Raw genomic sequence first — 21,938 nt, forward strand, 5'->3', positions numbered from 1 at the left:
CACTCCTCCCTTACCTCTGGTCTCGTCCCCTCATCCCTCAAAACAGGTGCAATAACCCCTATTCTCAAGAAACCTGGTGCGGACCCCAACAACTTGAATAATTTCCGCCCAATCTCAAATTTACCATTTGTCTCCAAGATACTCGAAAAAACAGTTGCAGCCCAAGTCCATACTCATCTGAACAACAATAATCTTTTTGAAGAATTTCAGTCTGGCTTCCGCTCCTCACACAGTACAGAGACGGCCATGGTTAAAATCACAAACGATCTCCTAGTAGCAGCTGACTCTGGGCTCTTATCCATACTCATCCTCCTTGACCTGACTGCAGCCTTTGACACCATCTCACACCAAATCCTCCTTGACAGATTATCTTCCATTGGTATCACTGGCACATCCCACACCTGGTTTAGATCTTTCCTCTCCGGCCGTACTCACTTTGTCCAACTCAAACACTTCAAATCACAGTCCCATCCAGTCTTCACTGGTGTTCCTCAGGGTTCTGTCTTGGGCCCCCTCCTATTTATCATCTACCTCCTACCTCTCGGCCATATCTTCAGAAAATACGCAATCCAATTTCACTGCTACGCGGATGACACCCAGCTCTATTTTCCACCAAACCCACTTCCACTCTCCCCCCCACTGCCCTTTCCGACTGCTTACTGGAAATCAAATCCTGGTTCTCATCCAACTTCTTAAAACTCAACAGTGATAAAACCGAGTTTCTCCTAGTTGGCTCCAAGTCCACTCTGGCTAAAACTGACAAATTCTTCCTCACTATTGACAATTCCACAGTCTCACCCTCCCCCCAAGTTAAGAGTCTGGGTGTCATCCTTGACAGCACCTTATCATTTGAAGCTCACATCAACAACATCACTCGATCTGCCTACTTCCACCCACCTCCGCAATATTAACCGCCTCCGCCCGTCACTCACACCCACACGCACCGCCATCATCGTCCACGCCCTTGTTACGTCCCGTATCGATTATTGCAACTCCATCCTCTCTGGTCTTCCTCAAAATCCCTACGTAAGCTCCAACAGGTCCAAAACTCAGCTGCCCGTATCATCACCAGAACTCCTTTCATTAATCATATCACTCCGGTTCTCTAACAACTCCATTGGCCCCCGTTAAGCACCGCATAGACTTCAAAGTGTTGCTCCTCACCCTCAAGGCACTTCACACTCTTGCACCTCCATATCTCTCTGAGCTCCTTCACATCTACACTCCCTCTCGGACTCTCCGATCCTCCTCTGCCTTCCAACTCACTGTACCTTCTGGCCGCCTGATCACCATGGGGTCACGAGCCTTCAGCCACTCTGCCCCCTGCTCTGGCTCTCCCACAAGACATCCGCAATATGGACTCACTCCCAACCTTCAAATCCAGCCTGAAAACACACCTTTTTAAACTGGCGTATTCCATTTCTTAATCTCTGCTAAACTGATTGTTGTTTTTAAGTCTCTGTTTTTTAAGTCTTGTATTACTGTGTGCTCTGTAAGGTGTCCTTGAGAGCTTTGAAAGGCGCCCATAAATAAAATGCATTATTATTATTATTATTATAATTCCATGCGTGAAAACATAATAAAAATTGGAATACGTTATTTTAGTGTCTTAAGAGGTATGAAGGGTTAACGTTACATCTTAGGATAATTTGTAGTCATGTTCTGTATACATACTAACATAGGGTATACTTAGTGTGGTTACTCCTTGTTTACTAGCTATTCTTTCACACACAGTGACGTCACGAGCTACCCACAATGCAACACGCGCCATATATATATATAAATACGCCATTTTCCTGGAGGTGCAAATATCCTGGAGGTGCTAATATAAACAGCTAGCTAACGTAGCCAGGCAAAGCGCACTAGATTTTTTTTCTGAATTAACGACCGAAGAAATCGCTGCATGTCTTCGGATTACATCTCTGGACTTGAGGGGTGTGCTCTAGGTCGTTACCAGCGTAAACTAGAGCTGTGTGGGTTGTCGGATTGCCCTTACAGACTGCCTGCAGATGTATGGAAAAACGACAGTGGCCTTCGTCGATTTTGGCTGCATCTACGTCTAATTTCTGGAAACACCAGGTGAATACCCCACTTGTCACAATAATATTGTCATGCCATTGCATATATGTGGTATTTTAGAGTTGACTAGATATTGATTAAGGCAGTAGACTATGATATTCAGTACAGGAAGCTTAGCAACACCTAGACGGTGTACGGCTGCTTGCACCTCGCGTAAAACGGTGAATACCGGAAGTACGGTGTCGCGCTCGGCCCAATACCCGTATGTGTGTGTGAAAGAATAACATTAACGTTACATCACTCTTTTTCACTTCACTCAGTCAGCCAGAGTGCAGATATCACCATGGGCGTGGGAAAGGGGGTGCTGAGGGCGCTGCAGCACCCCCAAGCGGCAGGCAGGCGGTGCGGAGCTCCCCTGTCTGAATTATTATTTGACGGTTAATGCTGCTCCCGCTGTGCATAATCTGTGTAATATGTAGCCAATAAATTCCACATTGTTCGTAAAATAATATTTTACATCTTTGTAGTGTGTGTGCTCGCCTGGCCTGCCCCGAATGTTTTTTCTGTAGCCCCGGACAATTCTACCTCAATAATATAATACATTAACCATGCTTTACGTGAACCTCATCATGACACTAGAGAGGACGGCAGGACTGTAATTTCCTGTGTTCAGTGAATGCAACAGAGGCAAGAAACCAGACCAATCAGAAATAGAAATGCATGGAAATAAAAGTGTGCTTGTGCTTGAGAGTCCTCTCCTCTCAGACTGAGAGACTTAGGTGAGCTAAAGGACACTGAGTTTTTAGAATTAAGATAGTTCACTTTAGTCTAAGTTATCTCAGTGGGTCTCAAACGGTTTGGTCACAAATTATTCAAAAGATTATTTCCGCGGCACACCTTCATATGATCACTATAGTTATAAAAAAATCAAGAGAATAAAGGAAAAACAGTTATGAAATCCTATATGGCAGTAAAACAAGAATACAGTTTGAAAGGGGAGTGATTTGTAAAATATCCATAAAGAAAAAGAAAATCTGATTACAGTTGTGTTTCATATGGATGTTGAGAGATGTATCCATAGATCTCTTAATGTTGCTCTCAAAGTGCACCAGATTGATGCTTTTAACTTCAATATTTAACAAAAATCTTCCCGGGGGGACCCGGGTGAGGTGAAGTCCGCTCCCCATGTGCCGCGAGCTGATTATCGAGCCTTCATTGTAACAGTCGCAGGTGTACTGTGTGTTTGCGTGTGGGAAGTGTTGCAGTAGAACATTCCACTGTAACGCCCCTGGTGCTCGCGCTTTTGTGCGTGCTCTATAGTGCCCGTAATAGTGTTCACTGGAGTCCAGCACCTCAGCACCCCCACTCAAAATGCCTTCCCGCGCCTCTGGATATCACCATTAGATTCACAAACCTGAAACATCATCCGTGTCTTCACTGCTGGTGATGACATTGTTGTCAGCTGCAGCTGATGCTGCTGCAGCTTGTGACGCCTGCTTCGATGAAAATAACTTTCTAATATCCATAACTTTATAGGCCAGTGGTTCCCAAACTTTTTCAGTCGGGCCCCCCTTGGGTAATTGGAAATATTTTCGGGACCCCCCCAACCCGGTTCCCATCTATATTGGTAGGATTAATTGTATATTGTTGTAAAAACATTACATTTTCTCTGCTAATAATAAGAAGATACAAAGATCCAACTATAATTGTATATTTGATTATGGATTACACATGAACAAAAGTGCTTGTAATAGATACTGTGAATTAATTTGGCCTAATTAAAACTGGCAGGCCTTCTGAGTAGTAGATTTTTAAATTCAAATTTCTTTAAGGAAAATATATTAATTAACTATTATTTCTACTGCAGGTTGCAAACGATCACATCACTTTACCATTCCTATTCCACACATAGCCTATCAATGACTTGTGTGTGCTTGCTTTCCCTCGCAGATCTTCTCAAACCGGGGCTGTTGTTTTGAGACTGCCACTCTCAGTTCATTCTCAATGTTCAGCTTTGATCTGTATTTCGTTTTGATGGCAGCAAGAAAAGCCTATCTCACACAAGTAGGATGTTGCAAAAGGCAGCATTATGCCCACAGCTCTCTGACCAATGACATATTTTCGAGCAGTGTTTGTTTACAATTGAATAATAATAATAATAAAACTGGTAGAATTACCAGTGTCATGGTAGAATATAAGATTGATACAGGGGACTCGCGTCCAATCAAGTGTCGCCCGTGCCGACTTCCCCTGGCTCGTCAGCAGGCTTGCGACGAGGCAGTGCAGAGCATGCTGCAGGCAGACATCATCGAACTCTCTCAGGCGCTCTCTCGCCTCCCAGCACCTGTAGTCATGGTCCCGAAGAAGACAGGTGGCTGGCGGCTGTGCTCAGACTACAGGCCGGTGAACGGGGTCACCAAGAAGGATTCATACCCCCTTCCCCGCAACGATGAGTCCCTGGACCTGGTCTCAGGGTCGTCGTGGTTCCCTTCCTTGGACCTCCGCAGTGGGTATTACCAAGTTCCTCTTGCCCCAGAGGCCAGACCAACAACGGCTTTCTGCACCGGCCGGGGGGCTATGGCAGTTCAAGGTCCTCAGTTTTGGGCTTTGTAATGCCCCTGCCACCTTTGTGCGGTTGATGGACAGGGTGCTGTCTGTTATCCCCCGCCAGCAGTGCTTGGTTTACCTGGACGACATCCTGTGCATGGCATCTCGTTTGAGGCAGCCCTGGGATCTCTAAGAGTGGTGCTGGAAAGGATCAGAGCCGCTGGTTTGAAGCTACACCCAGATAAGTGCCATTTCATGCAGAGAGAGGTCACTTTCCTGGGCCACAAAGTGGGGGGTGAAGGCATCGGCACCCTGCAAGAGAAAGTGCAGGCGGTCGCGGGCTGGCCAAATCCTCGCAACCAGAAGCAGCTGAAGAGTTTCCTGGGCCTGGCCTCGTACTACAGAAAGTTTGTACGGGGTTTTGCTTGCACTGCTGCACCCCTGTTCCAGCTGCTGCAGAAGGACAGTGATTTCCTTTGGACTCAGCAATGTCAAGCAGCGTTTTACAGCCTTCGGCGTGCCTTGAGTGAGGCCCCGGTTCACGCCCCAGCCAACCCCAGTCTGTCATTCACCCTTGACACAGACGCTAGCGGCGTGGGTGTTGGCGGAGTGCTCTCCCAGACTACACCAGAGGGGGAGCGGGTGGTGGCATACTTCAGCCGGGCGTTCAACAAAGCAGAGCGACGATACTGCGTCACTCGCAGGGAACTCTTGGGCAGTAGTGCTGTCCATCAGGCACTTTAAATACTACCTGTGTGGCCAGGCGTTCACGGTGAGGACTGATCACTCTGCATTACAGTGGCTCATGACATTCAAGGAGCCAGAAGGGCAGGTTGCCAGGTGGTTAGAAGAGCTCCAAGCTTTCGACTTCAGGGTGGAGCACCGGGCTGGTGTGCGTCACACAAATGCAGACGCTCTCTCCCGCCGCCCGTGTGCCGCTGGCAGATGCCACTACTGTGAGAAGAGAGAGACTCGTGAAAAGGAGCTGCTGGAGGAGGACACCGTCTGTGCGGCAGCTCGACAAGTGGAAGAGGTTATTTGCCGGGAGCTCCAGACAGTGGACGTGGCAGAGTGGAAGCAACAGCAACAGCTGGACGCCGTCCTACAGCCTGTACTGCAGTGGGTCAAGGCGCAGCAGCGGCCACCGTGGGAGGAAGTGGCAGTGTTCTCCAAAGCAACCAAGGGGCTGTGGTCTCAGTTTGAGGCTCTGCGTCTGTGTCAGGGTGTACTACAGCGTGCGTGGAAGGAGCCAGCAATGGGGGAGAAGAGGTGGCAAGTGGTGGTCCCGAGGGGTCTGCAAGAGGCTGTATTTAAGGCCATGTATGGAACGGCAGGCTCTGTGCACTTTGGCGTCACTAAGACTCTCCGCCGCCTTCGACAAGGCTGCTACTGGGGGCAGTGCCGGAGGGATGTCGAAGACTTCTGTCGCCGCTGTGACCCTTGTATGGCTCAGAAGGGCCCCCGTGGTCGTTCCCATGCTCCGCTGCAACAGTTTCCCGTGGGGGCCCCGATGGAGAGAGTAGCGGTGGATGTGGTGGGGCCTGTACCTTTGTCAAACAGGGGTAACCGCTACATCCTCACGGCCATAGACTATTTCACAAAATGGCCAGAGGCGTATGCCCTCCCTGATCAGGAAGCAGTGACAGTCGCAGATGCCTTGGTGGCTGGCATGTTCAGCCGGTTTGGAGTGCCGGAGACCCTGCACAGTGACCAGGGGAGGAACTTCGAGTCCCGGGTGTTCGCCTCCATGTGCACACAACTGGGCATGCACAAAACATGCACCTCCCCCTTGCGACCTCAGAACGACGGACTATTCGAGAGATTCCATCGCACCATAGGGCAGCAGCTGGCCATCCTCACATCTGAGCACCAGCGCGACTGGGGCGAGCATCTGCCCCTCGGCTCATGGCATGTCGCTCTGCAGTCCAGGAGTCCTCAGCCTGTTCTCCTGCCCTCCTCATGTTGGGGAGAGAGCTTCGAACCCCTGCTGTTTTTGGCGTTTGGTCAGCTGCCAGATTCCCTGGACACGCTCCAGGGCCTGAGTACGCCAGGAGACTTCAGGGACCGGCTTGATTCCGCTCCTTTGCCCACGATCAGCAGAAAAGTGCTGGGGTGAGACAGAAACGGAACTATGACACCAGGACAAGAGGGCGCATTTTCCGGGCTGGGGAAGCTGGTCTGAGTCTACAGCCCACAACGGAAGAAAGGCCGGTGCCCAAAACTGGACAGCCAGTGGGGTTGGTCCCTGCAGAGTGAGAGGGTTGGGGGAAAGTTGGTTCTAAAGTTGTGCTCCACAGAGACAGGTTGGCTCCTTACAGAGGAGTCGCTTCTCCACATGCCCAAGGGACACCGGGGCCCACAGCCTCCCCCTCGACACCTCCACTCAGGTCCCTCGGCGAGCAGAGCAGCAAGCCCCCTGTCAGTGTCTGAGTTTCCCCCCAATTTCTTCCCCTTTTCCCCGCCTGGACCAGAACCGGCACCCCCTGTCCCCCTGACCCTAGCCCCCCTGCCGAGAAGGCAGACACGACCCCCGAGTCGGTTCAGACACTGTGTGTGGTAGTTAGTGTATAGTGAGACCCCTCGTTTCCTGTAGAGGGTAAGAATGCGCCCTGGTCTCACTGGAAGGGATGGTAGTCCACCCAGACCTTCTTAGTTCTACTAACAGTGTTTAGTTATAGTTTTTTTTTGTGCTAGGTTTTATTTGTTCCTCGTGGACGAGGAACTTTGTAGTAGGGGGGGTAGTGTAGCGACCCTGTATAGGGTGCTGAGTGTGTCACTCAAGCATCCCCCGTCTCTCTGCCAATCACAGAGCTGCACAGTGATGCTGGTCTGGGTGCGGGCCTGTGGTTGGGGGAGTAGACGGGGGAGGGCGGGGGACGTTGTGACGTTGACCTTATATATGGGTGTGAGTTGAGGTGTAGAGTGTGTGTGAGGATAAACCTGCAACCTAACATGTAACCTGTGTCCGTGTGCGAACAAAGGAGTGAATAAACCCCAATAACTTGAAGCCTGTTTCCGACTCCCTTTGTAGAACGTTACAATATCTTCTTATTTTTTTGGGAAAAACGCTGTGCATGCAGTAGGCGTTGGACTGGAAGTACCTGAGACCATAAACGGTGTTGAAAACTTCTGTCACGTAGTGATCATCTTCTCAATAAAACATGTTAGCTGATGTTTTCTTCGAGTCTTCTGGCCTATCAGAATCAAGATTGTTGCCGGAAGTCCCCACGGAAAATAAACTACAGTAGAACTACCCATGGATGTATAAAGAAATCCATGGGTACAACTTCAGATATGACCCCCGGTTTTGATGATTGACAGGTCACAGAACAATGGGGGCTATCTACCCTACCCACCAATTTAGAGTAAGTCACACAGACTATCTCCTCTTTGCTCTTCTCTCTGTGTGGAGCAGCAAGTTCAGCTGTCAGAACAAAGTGAAAAACAAACAATGGCATAAAAATTATTAATATGTCGGGGTAGTAATAGATGTATTTATTTTCTTCTCAGAGTGTAGGCGACCAGAATGCGTAGTTTATATGTTAGTATTTCAAAAAATCTCATGGGGGAGAATCCCCCCAGACCCCTTGCTGGGGTTGGGTTTTCAGAATGTGTGGCCTTTCATAATACAGTTCAGCTTTGATTCCATCATCTCATTAAACCTTTTTTAAAAGCATACTTTAGTTCTGTGAAGGGATATATGCACTGTACTTCACTTTAATTAATATTGTATGCTGAAAAGCGTATATTACAGCACGATTTTTTGTTGAATAGATTTGAGTGGTTCAAAATTCGGGTCGCAATTTATTGACAAAGGAAAAAGTGGGTCCCGAGGCCTGACCAGTTGAGAACCACTGCGTTCATTCACGCTCATGTCAATAGGTGCTTATTTCCTAAAGATGGTGAGCCTTTTTTAAATTTGTCTTGAGACCTTATCATGTCTTTTTTTTGTTTCATATTGATGTCTTGCTCTTTAAGTATATGGGAATATAAAATAAACCTTTGTTGAAATCACAGAACATTTCCGGAACCATCTCCTTATACTGAATGTACCAGGCTGCAATAAACGTGATTAAAACGACGATCACTTAACAGATCATCTGTGAAGACATGGGTGCAGTGTCCAACTGCAACGATTTCTGCCTGCCTCAGTATGCTTTTTTGTAATATAAAGAAAAAAAGTCCATGAATGTGTAAAAAGCTCCATACATGTGTTGCAGCTGTTCAGAAGAAAGAGGGCCCTTGGTTGAGATTTTTCATTTTTAAAGTGACAAAGGTCATGCTAGTTGCCATGACAGCCACAGCTAATTGCTCTTACACAAGTCAGTCTGAGTGTGGATGGCCAAGGCTGAGGATGCAGACAGGAAAGACAACAAAAGAAGTTTGGCGGCACTAGATGCACCCAGAAAAATATTTTCTAGACCGTATTTGTAGTTGGTTTTGTTCAGCTTGTATTGAATGTTTTTCATGTCGATGCACAGCCTGTTTTTACAGTTTTACACGATTGAGATATCAGGTTGGGTATTGTGTACATTTGTGATATGACTCGAGACACTTTTATACATAACTGTATACCATTCCTATGTTTAATTTTAAAGAGCTAATTACTGGACATTTCAATCTCTCTCAGATAGATGATAGACCTGCTATTCTCTTATTGGGGAGAAACCCCGGCTGTTGCTAATGAAGAAACAGCTTGAGCAGAGCCTTCAATCTGTGAGGCTGACAACCAAGCCAAAGATCCTTATAGTTGCCAGCTCGGCTGTTGTGTCCTGTCTGTGCGGTAAGTCAGTAAATCTGTCAGCATTGCTAAGAAAGCAGAGGGGTCTGTTCTGCTAAATCAGGCAGACACAAAGCTGTGTAGCTGCGGCTATGAATCAGAGAACAGAATGTGAGAAACTGCCTCGATAAACACACACATAAGTAATCACTAGTGCATATTCATACATACTGTATATGCACAGATGCAGTCAAGGACACACACACCCACCTTCACTTTGCTGTTCTTAAGCAAACAGCCTTAGGCTCAGTGAATGAGCATGTCAGCAGTGTGTGCTGACATACTGTCACACAAAGACTGTGTATGGAGACAGATGCCTCCTCAGCCTCCTCCTGTCCATTTACCTAACATACAAACACTGCCTGATATATCCTCGTTTGTCCTTCGTGATTTGGATAAAGATACTTCAAAATTCAAGAAAGACAGAGAATCTTTTTCTCTGTCAACGTTGGAAGTGAAAGAGGAAACTAGGTTAAAGTAAAAAAGGAACTTCAAAGGCATGAATATGTAGGGTGTGTACAGGAGTGACTGTGAAGGGAGATACATGCAATCTGCACCCAGATAGACAGGTATGTCTGTGATTGAGTGTTATGGGCACCAGAGGAAGAGGAGACAGGCGCAGTGCCAGGGTTCTCCCCACAGCCATGAGACACTCTAATTAAGGAGCACAGTGGGGAGAGGGGGCAAGAACAACAGCTCTGCATTGTCACATAATGGTTTTCTTATCATCTCTAGTACAGGAAACATCGCACATCTCTGCTCTGATGTGTGTGCACGTCTGTGTGTTTCTCGGGAGCCTTTTTATGAGCCGTCTACTCACACCTAGAAACCAAAAATCACCAAAGCCATGGTGCTAATTCAGCGCCTGAGAGGGAGGATATTCAAGTCCTACTGCCACAACAGAGCAGAGCCACGTTTGATGGAAATGAATGTAAGCAGTTACAGATGTATCGGTCTTAATCCATACGCTAAGAGCTTGTTTTCACTCTGTCATCAATCCATTTCGTAGTGGAGGCTTGTCACTGGCCATTTGCATTGATGCAAGTATAATCCGCCCACATCATTGCTCTGCATAATCATTGATACATATTTATATCTCTGGTAACATTTCTGTAATTCCTTGTCCTAATACCAGATGTCCAGATGGACAATGACAGGAACGGGAAATACCTGCAGAGAAGGGCAAAGAGTCATTCAATTCAAGTATACATTTTTGCGAAAGATCAGACAAAATACTGATGCATGCCATTTTATTTTAAGTCATATAATTTGCATTTGACAATAATGCCTAAAGAAATACAGTCAGATGGTATGATGTGTTCTTCTGGAACCCATCTTAAGCGGTCTATCTTATATTCAAATGTAGGTTACATTTCCTACAGTGGTTCTCTGTATATTTGGTTTCAGTGCTCCATTTTTTCTTTTGATGTCACAATCTGCTCCACTATTTAGAAAGCTCAAACTGTCACTGTAAGCCAGTCTCATGTTAAAGGGATATCACACATAGTCATAGAATATATACATTATAATAGACAACAACAAAACTACAGAATGCAAGTAACAGGAATGTGTTTTTTCACATAAAACGAAGGAAGAAAAAGGAAAATGATTAGCAGATAAAAAAACCCATACAGTTAATGGAAACCTGATAAGAGGACAAGAGATGAAAAGTGATGCTGATGATAAATGGATGACTGATGAAATTGTGGGGAGAAAAGGCTGAGGGGGGGTGGTACGTTTGACCAGATGGGTTCTGGTCTGCTCTGTGAGGGCAGCAGGGTGCCCTGAGATCCGAGGCCACAGGAACGCCTCCAGCCGCTCAACACCAGAGTCCAGTTACTGTAAGCCTGTTACATGTGCACTCTTCCTGATACTGAAATATGGGTTAAAGCCGTTTCCTCATCACATAACTCCATGCTACTGCCACTAAGATGATCAGCTGGAAATGTTTCAGATGCAGTTGTAACTCGGTTAATGCATGCCCAAAAAAATCATAGATTGTGTGTCCAGTTTTCCTGCATGAAGAGATTTATATAAAGCTCCTCTGATTACAACGTTTTCAGGTGTTTTTGTGCTAGTGATGGGTAGGGCACTTAAATCAACAATAGATGAGCATTTAATTATTTTATCATCACCATGATTTCTTAAATTGAATGTGTGTGTCTGTGCATGTAACTACCACAACTCAGCTTTAACCATTAACCACCTGACTGAATGAGGAGCGGATCAGTTCAATGTGGTCAAACAAAAGGTGATAGCGGTTCTCTCCGTCATAGAAACACTGTGAATACGTTGCTGCTAAAACTGCCCCCGAGCCCCATAGAAACACATGACTCATCATCTATAGCAGATGCTCGGCTATCTGACTGACTTTGGGCTATGAGGTTTGGGAGGTGCTGCAGGGCTGAGGGTTTGTGATGATGATACAGCTGCATACGAAGCAGACGCCACATAACATTTCTTTCTAAAAGTAGAGCATCACCCTCTAGTGTATCCACAGGCAAAAGGCAGAATCAGAGGAAAAATCACAAATGTTTTGAGATTTAAAGACAGTTCTGGACTCCATATACTCTTGTTTGACACTAGTACATTGACTGATGTATAAAAGGCACAACATGTGTTATTATGGTATTAGAGGTGCTATAGGATAAGGACTGGGGATATTCTAAAAGTGTCTTAAAATAATGCCAAATACCCTTCCAAAAGCAACAAGGCGTAAGTTTACCCATCAATACTTTATGACTTTCCTGGCCTGACATGTTTTTAAACTGTACCAAAAATAGGAGAAATATGTTTTTTGTAAACTGCTAATTGTGTCCTCAAACAGCTAGTAAATAGTGCATTTGTTGGGGGTTATGTTAAGCCACAGCATACGTGAATATCATATCAGCATTTTAAACATAAAAAACGTTTGATGATACCCAAATACATTATCATCTTATTGCTCTAGCAAGCTTTAACTATCAGTTTGCTAGGTACGTAATTGTACCACCTGATCTGTGTCCAATGTCCAGACCTGTGATCCAGGTTTCTAAAGATATTAGGAATAACAAAATCTGATGATTGTTACAACCCCTTTCACTTAACTGTAATATTTGTTTTGTTGGATCACATACTGTACAGGTTGTGGTTATAGGGTTTATTTGCATAGACAGTTGATAACTCTTTGGAAAAGCCACTAACCTTCATTTCTCAAGATAATAGTTCCATTGTATCGACTGCAATAGAGTAAAAACTTAAGCGGCATTCATCTCCATCCCTCAGAGAGTCCTGCACAAGCCTTGAACTTAAAATCAGAGACTTTGTAACAATACAAAGAGTCAAGTTAATTTGAAGGATGTCTTCTCATTGTCTTTACTCATCAATCATCCGGTTGTGACTCCTTTAAGACGAAGCTCCTCTCGAACTTCCTGAACAAATAATCTGGATCTGGATATCCAAAACTGGAATGGAAAAAGACAAGCTGCAGTAAGTAAATCTCAGGATAAAGACTGTACCTTAAGCTTACTGAACCTGGATTTTTAATGTATCCATTGAAATGTATCTTGAAAAGGCTTTGCATCATAGGGTTATACAACTTATCCCGCCAAATGTCAAATTGCTAGACATGTTAACTTTGTTGCTTTACTTTGTTGATCTCTCCACTTAAATATATAGAGCCATCTTCAGATCAGCTTTTTTTAATGTATTAAATACTTGTGTCTATAACCAATTCCTCACCTTTCCAGCAGGCTAATCTGTCTATGAGTTTTGAATACAAATATAAATACAAAATATATATTGTATAGTTTTCTTCGGGCCCGAACAGGGATGAAAATGGCTTCTGAATCTGAAAGGTAGCTTAAGCAGTCCAAAAATGTGGAGTAATAAGTCAACTATTTCCCTGTTGGATTTAATAGAGTAGAAGTAAAGTAGAAGCACCTCTAATTTATATTAACTACACTTTTTTTCACCATGTGCCAACAAGACAGATTTCTGTACACTTACGGTTGACAACAATAGAGGACTTTACTGTAATGATGTGCATACCTTTTGTGGACCACCATCTATGTTGGTCTTATGATGAATGTCGTTCCAGGTGATGACGTTGTTGAGGCCTGTGGGTGACGGATCGACCAACGGTGAAGACGAGTCTCCTGTCAAAGGCCTTCCTCAGCAGCTTCAGGACTTTCTCCCCTTCCTCGCTGTCTGGCAGGAAGGCCGTACGAGACGTGCTGCCGTACCTCTTCCCGGGGTTTTGGATGTTCAGGCTGTAATGTAAACAAGAGCAAGCATATATTACAAAGATGAATGACAACTGTGTCTAACTTGTGATTACACCCAAACCTGCATATTATTTTTCTTTTTTTTGGTGAATAATGTTTGGGTGACACCTTGTGAAACCAGCTATTTAACTGGGAAGGACTGTATTTTTAAAATAACATTTTATAGAGAAAGTATCCTGGTTCCTAGCATGAGTGTAATACTGCAATCACTGCAAGGTCACCTGGCATTTTATGTTTAGCAACTTTCAGCTCCAAAATCTATATTTTTACTTCAGCCAACTAAAACATTGTTAAAATAAAGTTTTTGGCATAAATTACCATTTGATATTACATTAAAAGGAATACAGCAAAGCAGACAAAACTATATTAATAACATTTTAGAAGTCTCTTTAATACTTATACATGTGTTATTGTTGTTTCTCTTTTATTGTATCTTCATGGAACTAAATTACCTTTTTATACTTTTTTCATATGTCTACCTTCGTCTACTGTATCACATTATCGTTAGACTTTTGTTTATAATTACAAAATTGTTTGTTAAACATTAAGAAAAAATAGAAAACAGGCATGCTGTGTACTTGTGTTCAATAACAAACAACAGCGCCATCTAGTGGACATGTAAAATCACTAACAGCTGATGAAGTCAACAAACAAGAGCTCTGTTGTGTTGATATGTAGCCTCCTCTGGTAGCTTGTAGCTAAGTGTCAGTTCTTACCCATGGTCTTACCCCTTGTATCCCCGCTGGGAAAGTGTACTGTATGACGATAGATCCGCAGTACTCGAAGCCGGGCAGGCGCAGATAGCTGCGCATGTCCGTCATGCTACCCTCCGGCTGGGTCCCCGTGTACTCTCCGTAGTAGGTATTGCATATCGGGCAAGCAGGCTTCAACTTAAATACCGAGTCGATACAAGCAGAGCAAAAAGAGTGAGAGCACTTTAACGTTTTCCTCTCATGACTGTGGTCCAAGCAAATCGCGCAGTCCTCCATACTTTTAGGGACAACCGGAGTGGTTGTTTAGTGTGGTTGCCACTTATTTTCCGGTTTCTTGTGACGAGAAGTGTTGTCTTTCCTTGTAGGGATATGTGTGTCGGAAATAATGTGACGTCAAGCTAAGGAAAGTACCAATTCATACATAAGCAAGTCTGAAGGAAGAGGCAGATTTTTTTCGGCTGCGTAGTTTCAAATTCTAGCGCACTCGAGCTGGTTTCTCCAAAATTACATAACCCACCTTTAAGGACAATCAATAAATTAAATAACACAGCGCTAATGTTATTTTCAACAACTGTTTATTCTAACTTCCTCTGATTAGAAAACGATGCTTAAAAGTATTCAAATACTAGTCAGGTGACAGTGACACACGTTTTTGTTACTGATGTGTCATGGATTGATTTTTTTACAAAAACTGTTACTACCCTGGCCAAATAAGACACACCTATTTGTATTGGATTTTTTTTTTTTTTTTTAATTTACTCTAAATTAAAGCACAATACTCCATTTTAAGTCTGTTTTAAATTGTATTCTGAATTGTAATTATTGATGAATGAATTTGTCTATCAAGTTAATGATTCAGCTGCTAAATGTGCACTTATTTAATTACCGTTTATACCACTGGGTAATTTAATTTATAACGAATACCTTATTTAGTGAATTATACTGCAAGGAGAATTATAATGTAATATGAAAATACGCTAAATTATTTTAATCAAAATTGTACTGAAGTAATGTACTTTGGTAATGTACTTAGGAGTTCAAATCAATTATTGACTATAGGGGACAACCCAAACTCTTTCCAAATGGACACAAGTTTGATATTCGGTTGCTCGTGATGCACCTGCTTTATTTAGGTCCTACATTGAATATCCAACACAACCCAAACATAACTTTTTATTCAAGTATTAAAATGTAAAGCACATTTTCTGAATATCAACAAAGTACGAATCAACACAATTATAAAAAGCAAAACTCCAACTTCTCCTCAACAATCAACTTGTAATATGTGTAATCTCTCCTACGATCAATTCTGCTGGCTCCTTCTCAGTCACGGTAATGCATAGAAATGTTTGCACAGTAGCTTTAGTGAACTACAATCCTGTGTCCCAAAAATATTTCAGTTGGTCCCATAACTTAAATACAAAGGGTCTGAAAACAGAAGAAAGGGGTCTTCTATGTATAGATCTAAGGGCAAATGAATGACAGATGTACCACTAGCCAAGCAGGTTACTGCACTTAGCAAAGCATTTTCACACATACAGCTGTTCCCAGTCTGACGGTTTTTTCAGCATTATGACGGCAAGGATTGTTTTTTTTATAGAGAAGCTTATTGACAATACACATTAGTATACATATTTTCATGAACTGTCTTGTATTTGTACTAAGCCAGATAGTATAGTTACAAACATAATGCCGTTTACCTATCAATTAACACTGAAATATGCCCAAATTGCTTACTATTCAGTAGTAACATCATGCTAGATTTTGTATCAAAGTGAATGTAGGAAAGGCACAACAAAATGAGATCAATACCCCCACCCTAAACCAGATTACATTTTCCTTTTTTGTCTGTATCGTAGATTATCGTTTTAGAATTTGCAACAGTTCTCTGTTAAATGAGAAGATTAGCAGGCGAATCTCCCAGTTTGACAGGGAAAGAGGCATAGATCATTAAAGAGCTTTTGTGCCTTTGATTTGGTTTGACTGGTCTATATGCCCTTTCATCTTTGACATCGTCATAAATCTGGTAATTGGATGAACTCAATACCCACAATAAAAGGTAATGTGCTCAACACCTGGGAGACATCTTAAAAAAACAGGAGTGAGCAATGGCAAAAACCCAGGGGAAAGTCCAAATGCACATTGAGAAAAAAAGGTGCTGCATTGAGAAAATTGAACATTCTTCCTATTTAAGTAAAGCGGAAGGGGAGAAGTAAATCGAATGCAAATGAAGAGTTCCAAGCAATTGACATCAACTTGTAGCCACCGAGCTTAGAGCCGATAGCCGCACAGACCTGTTTGCTCTGAGCACTCTTCCACGTAGAAGAAAAACTATGACTGACTTCACTGAGAAAAAAGACTCTCTTACAAAAGTGCCTGTGAGTGCTTAAGATTGCAATAATCCTTGAAAATACATTATTTCTATTGAAGCAGTGCTATTCTGCCTTATAACACAAGTACTTTCATTAAAACCGATAATTAGTAACAATCAACTTAAACATTTCTGAGGAGATAAAACGAAGTATGTGTGCTTGTAGGAAAAAAGATTGTTATCCCCAGAGTAGAAATTAACATTAATATAACATCGCCTGTCTTTATAACATTAAACTTAGATGGCCTAAATAATATATAAGTACCATGATTTGCAACACGCCACGATGCTCTTAAATAAGTACATCAGATACGGGCTCTGTTGCGAACAGTGACAGGTGGAGGATTGTGTAATACAAGAATGCACTGCACTCAAACTACTTTCCTCCAACTGTAGCACTAGGTTAAGCTGAATTATGGAGGAAAGATGAACAAACAGAGGAACAAGTAGTGGAGGGAAGTGGGCTCTGCTGCAGCATTAGACGCCTGTTTGCTGAGGGCCTCGTCTTCAGCCATCCTTTAAGGAACGGGCAGTCTCAGAGCACAACCTGGAGCTGAGTCATGTCCACCGCAAGGACACTCGGAAAGTCTTACATAGTCCTGGAAGAGTCTTTTTCCTGCTGTCAGTCGGCCGTGATGCCTTTCTCTCTGAGCTCCTCTGTCACTCGCACCAGGTAAGTGGGGTCTGGGTAGCCAAAACTGTCAGGAGAAATAAAAAAGCCATCACTTCATCTGAATGAGCTCAGGCAGCAATAGTGCCATCTAGCCAAGGACATCAACTGAAAGCATTTCCTTGTCAGGAACTTGAATTACATCTGTCAGTCACATCTGAGCCTCTTTCCCTGCTACCTGTTGGGGAGATTGTTGAGAATATTACCAAATCTAATCTCAGTGGCCATTTGCCTCCAGCTAAAAGCCCATACATACCAGCGGGGCCCGCCCCATAATGAGGTCTTGTGGTGAATGTCATTCCAGGTGATGACATTTTGCATGCCCGTAGTCATGGAGGTACCGATGGTGAAGATAAGGCGCTGTTCGAAGGCCCGGCGCAGCATGCCCAGCACACGGTTCCCCTCAGGGCTGTCAGGGAGGTAGGCCACACGGTCAGTTCCTGGGTACCGAACACCTGGGTTGGGGTGTTCTGGCTGTTGAGGAGGTGTAGAAAACAAGATCAGTTTAAATGAATAGCTTAAAAAGAAATGGTCTGTCTACTTGGATCTGGGGCTCTTTGCCTCTGCAGTGATTGTTTTGCCAAGGTCATGTCTTGTACAGTATTTTTAACTGCATTTGCTACATGCTTTTGTAAGAACTATGTTTGCAAGTGTGTTCTTTTTTAAGAATCATTTGTGACAATGCCTTTTTTTGAATGCAGCATTTCCTTTTAATCCAAAACTATTTATCTGAATCTATTTCGTGAGATTCACAAAACGGTCAGTTTGTAGAACTTCTCTGGGGAATTACTAATCAGCCTGTAATACAGTTTCATTTCTTCTTGGCGAAGTGCATCGTAAAGTCCAAGACTAAAAGGTGCTGATGTCATCAGGGGTTATGTTGTCCTTGATAGAGTTTGAAATATGTTGGCAATTACGAGTCAGGAGCAAAAGAAAAAATATTTTTCTATGACTTCATATGAAATTGAGGATCGGGCAAATAGACAAGTTCGACCCATAACATTTATAAAATCATAGAAGATGCAATAGAGAATGCACAGTTCTTTGCATGGTGTCCTGTTATTTCACAGATCAACAAGTGGCGGTAAAGCGCCAAGATGTGCTGCAATGGGCCAGAAAAAAATGTACAGATACTAAACCAGCTCCGGAAAACAATCAATTTTGATTAATCTAGTTTTCTTCTTTGTATCACAAAAAACAGGTCAATCAATTTGAGAGTGAAAGCTGGTTCAGTGGGCTGTACTACAAAGTGAGATTAGCAGGTATGCGAGGTATATTGAGTCTTAAATCACGTTTTTTTTACGAATGTGGTTGTCGTTTTATCCGGCTAAACTTGAGCACATTTTGCTAACATTTTATAAACCCATAGATGAATATATCAATGAGACTTAATGTCTGCATCTTCACATGGTCTACTCACTGCCTGTAGGCCAGGAGGGAAGCTGTAGATGATGCAGATACACCCGTAGCCGTCATGGCCAGGAAGCTCCAGATGAGGATCTCTCTCTACGATCATTGTACCGTTAGCAGGCTGGTTCCCAATCAACTGGCCATACACAAGCCTACAAACAGGACACGCTTTCTTCACCTTAAAGGCTTGATCCAGGCAAGAGCGACAGAATGAATGGCCACACCTCTCCAAGGTAGTCTTCTCCACTATGTCCCCCATGCATATTGAACATGTGCCATTGTCCTCCGCCTCACGACGAGACGCCAAGCTGGAGTCAATGTCCTTCCTCTGGGCTGCCTCGTGGAGCATGGCACATGCCTCCTCATCTACAGGCTTCCTGAACTTCTGCTGCTGTCTCTGGGAGCGCCGAGGCTGGGGAGGTGGAGGCTGGAGCAGGCTCCCCTCCCCGTTTGGTTCCAGGAGTCCCACACAAGGCAGCAAGCCCTCTTCCCTCTTGGGTCCCCCATCCTGTTTGCTCATTTCTTTGCGGGCACAGCGGCATAAGTCAATGAAAGCTTTTCGTGTCTCGCTGGAGATGGGTCCATCCATCACCCCAGCTCCACCGTTCCTGGAGCCTTCTACAGGCTGCAGCCTCACAGCGCAGCATCCCCCCCTCTCTCCTCGCCTGACGATACCAGCGTTCATCCCCTGCTTGTGCTGGAAGTCAATGAGCCAGGGCCGCCCAGCTGCAGCCAGGTAATCCCACACTGCCTGTGAAACCAACACCTCATCACTGCCCTGGCCAGCACGCACACTCATCTCATCAGAGGAAACTGCAAGGAGAGGCACATAAAAGTAATCAGCACATTATTATATGAACAAAAACACAACTCACTTGTTTGATCAAGCCTACATCAAGTTACAGAAGTTGCTCCCTCAGGTTAAGTGCTAACACATGATGCTATTTTCAAAGGCATTACAGGGAAATATGCTATATGTTTGCTCAGATCTGGTTACAATAGTGTTTTGGTTTCTACTGACTGGGGCTTCACTTGTACCTGGCCTATAAGCTCGCAAAACGCAAATGTTAAGCAACATCAATTTAGTTTTTTTGTTTGTAGTGTGCATGACAGTGCAAGTGAATCTAATAGCTCTACATGGGCAGCTGTTGACAGTGGATGGAGCACGAAATATACAACAGGCAGCATCACAGCATTGCTGGGGACGCATCAGCTGTTCAGAGATTCAGACTGTAAACAAAGGAAACTAAACCCGTCATACTGTACGCGGAAAACATGAAAGCCCACCGACAGCCACATGAAAAAACAAGATTGACACTTCTTTAGGTTGAGAGGTTACCTTGTGATCCCATAAATCCCTTCAATTGTGAATAAAGCGTCCTGTTGAACAGAAAAAGAGAGGAAGAAAAACTGAAGGGCTGGAACAAGCGTTATCACAGCTGCTCGGCGATATTTTGACTGAGCCATCATCCGCATGAGCAAAGGGAAATTCAGCGATTTCGCAACGTTAGCTTTAGCCTTTGATACATTTATCGTCAACAGTTAGCTAAGTGGTTTCCCCCTTTGATTTCTTCCGCACGTCACCCTCTGCCGTAGCTCGTCGCGGTCAGGGAGGTTTAGTGGATTAAACAGTGCTCTATCAGAGGAGGCCTTTATTTCTGACGTGCCGCTGCAGCTAATCCGCAAATAATTCCTTTTTGTAGTCAAGACATGATATCCCAAAGTATATCCCGTTCAAATCTCTTTAGATCCTTGTCCTGGCTCTGACAAATGCCATCCAAAGCCTGCACCTAGTCCCCAGTCTCTCCTGTGTTTGCCTTCCTCGTACGTCCTTGGGCTATGCGTATCACAGAGTATAGCATTTGTAGTTACTCTTCTTATCTGGCTTCAACCATGCTAGCTGTGTGTCAGCTTTGTCCAGGCAGATAATTTGCTCTTTCTTCTCATGTTGAGTGTGTGCCTGTGCTTTCACACCGCGTCCTCCTCTCTATTGACTGTGCAGGAGCAAACATACCCATTAATAAGGGGACTGGGATTTACGAGAAAGTGTGACCAGGAAGTTCGTCACTGAGCTGACATGATTGGCTGGCTATGGTGGTTTGTGTTTTTCCTCCTTCATGCAGTGACTGAATCATTTCTTTTGTCGTGATTACAAGCTTTAATCATAACGCACAATACACACTTAGTTCACACAAGAGTTAGCCTACGCTCCATCGAGGGAATACCCACTCATTCAATTATAATGCAAATTAAGCTATCACTCAGGGTACACCGACGTATTGACAGCAATTATGTAATTTTTGATACTTTTGACAAGATGTATTGTTTGGACATAGCTTTCTATGTGAGCACACAATAGCCTACACATTGAGCTGTTCCCAGTTTTTAGTTTACGTTTTCAGAATGTATCTCCACAAGTGTCCCTTGCATAAATAAAGTGCTTTTTCTCTCTCTCTCTCTCTCTCTCTCTCTCTCTCTCTCTCTCTCTCTCTCTCTCTCTCTCTCTCTCTCTCTCTCTCTCTCTCTCTCTCTCTCTCTCCTCTCTCTCTCTTCTCTCTATCTATCTATCTATCTATCTAGCACTCAGGTCAGATTAAAATTTAGAAGCAGGTTATTAGCACCATGGAAGTAGCAAAAGAAAAGAGAGAAAATTCATTTAAGCGTTCCAAATAAAATATAGTAAAAAATACATTTAAAAAAAAAGGATGTGATGTCCAGTATCTGCAACTGGATAGGACATATTTTCTCTGTTGAAGTAATGATTTACTTTAATGATGCTAATATTCTATTAAATCATAAAATGCTTGTAGCGACGCTGTCCACATAGCCTATCTGTAAAAAGTTACTTTGGCCAAGCTCAAGTAACATCCCTCTTTTCAGATGTGTAACAATGCATGTTCCAACTGATCCAAGCAGGTTTTTTAATTGTTTATTTAACCTATGAAGGAGTTCACCAACATTTTGAGATTCATGGTTTTCATCTGAATCTAAAGCTGTCGTACAAATTATTTGGAGTAAAGTGTTTGATATACTTTATACTATAAAGTAACATACTGAAAATGGAAATACTTGAATGTTCACTTAAATACAGTACCTGAGTACATTTCCCTAATTTGCACCACTGAAACATGTTTATATTGAAACTATAGCCAAACAGAAGGAG

The 21,938-nt window shown here is 43.7% G+C and overlaps 1 protein-coding gene and 1 pseudogene across 3 annotated transcripts; both read right to left on the bottom strand.

Moving 5' to 3' along the window:
• Positions 1–10,471: 10,471 nt before the first annotated feature.
• Positions 10,472–14,600, bottom strand: LOC117448889 (probable E3 ubiquitin-protein ligase DTX3; annotated as a pseudogene).
• An 883-nt stretch (positions 14,601–15,483) lies between these two features.
• dtx3 (deltex E3 ubiquitin ligase 3) lies at positions 15,484–20,817 on the bottom strand. 3 transcript variants are annotated; one of them, XM_034087349.2, is made up of 4 exons: positions 20,115–20,816; positions 18,786–19,588; positions 17,622–17,839; positions 15,484–17,393 (listed from the first exon to the last, which is right to left on the bottom strand). In XM_034087349.2, exons 1-4 carry the CDS (start codon positions 20,125–20,127, stop codon positions 17,318–17,320), a joined length of 1,110 nt encoding a protein of 369 aa, XP_033943240.1. In that variant the 5' UTR covers positions 20,128–20,816; the 3' UTR covers positions 15,484–17,317. The 3 variants fall into 3 exon arrangements, with proteins under 3 accessions (XP_033943240.1, XP_033943241.1, XP_033943239.1); XM_034087350.2 differs by having other exon boundaries at positions 15,484–17,839; positions 20,648–20,817; XM_034087348.2 differs by having other exon boundaries at positions 15,484–17,839; positions 20,115–20,817.
• Positions 20,818–21,938: the final 1,121 nt, after the last annotated feature.

This window comes from Pseudochaenichthys georgianus, chromosome 7 (genome assembly GCF_902827115.2).
Source record: "Pseudochaenichthys georgianus chromosome 7, fPseGeo1.2, whole genome shotgun sequence".
NCBI classification, from domain to species: domain Eukaryota; kingdom Metazoa; phylum Chordata; class Actinopteri; order Perciformes; family Channichthyidae; genus Pseudochaenichthys; species Pseudochaenichthys georgianus.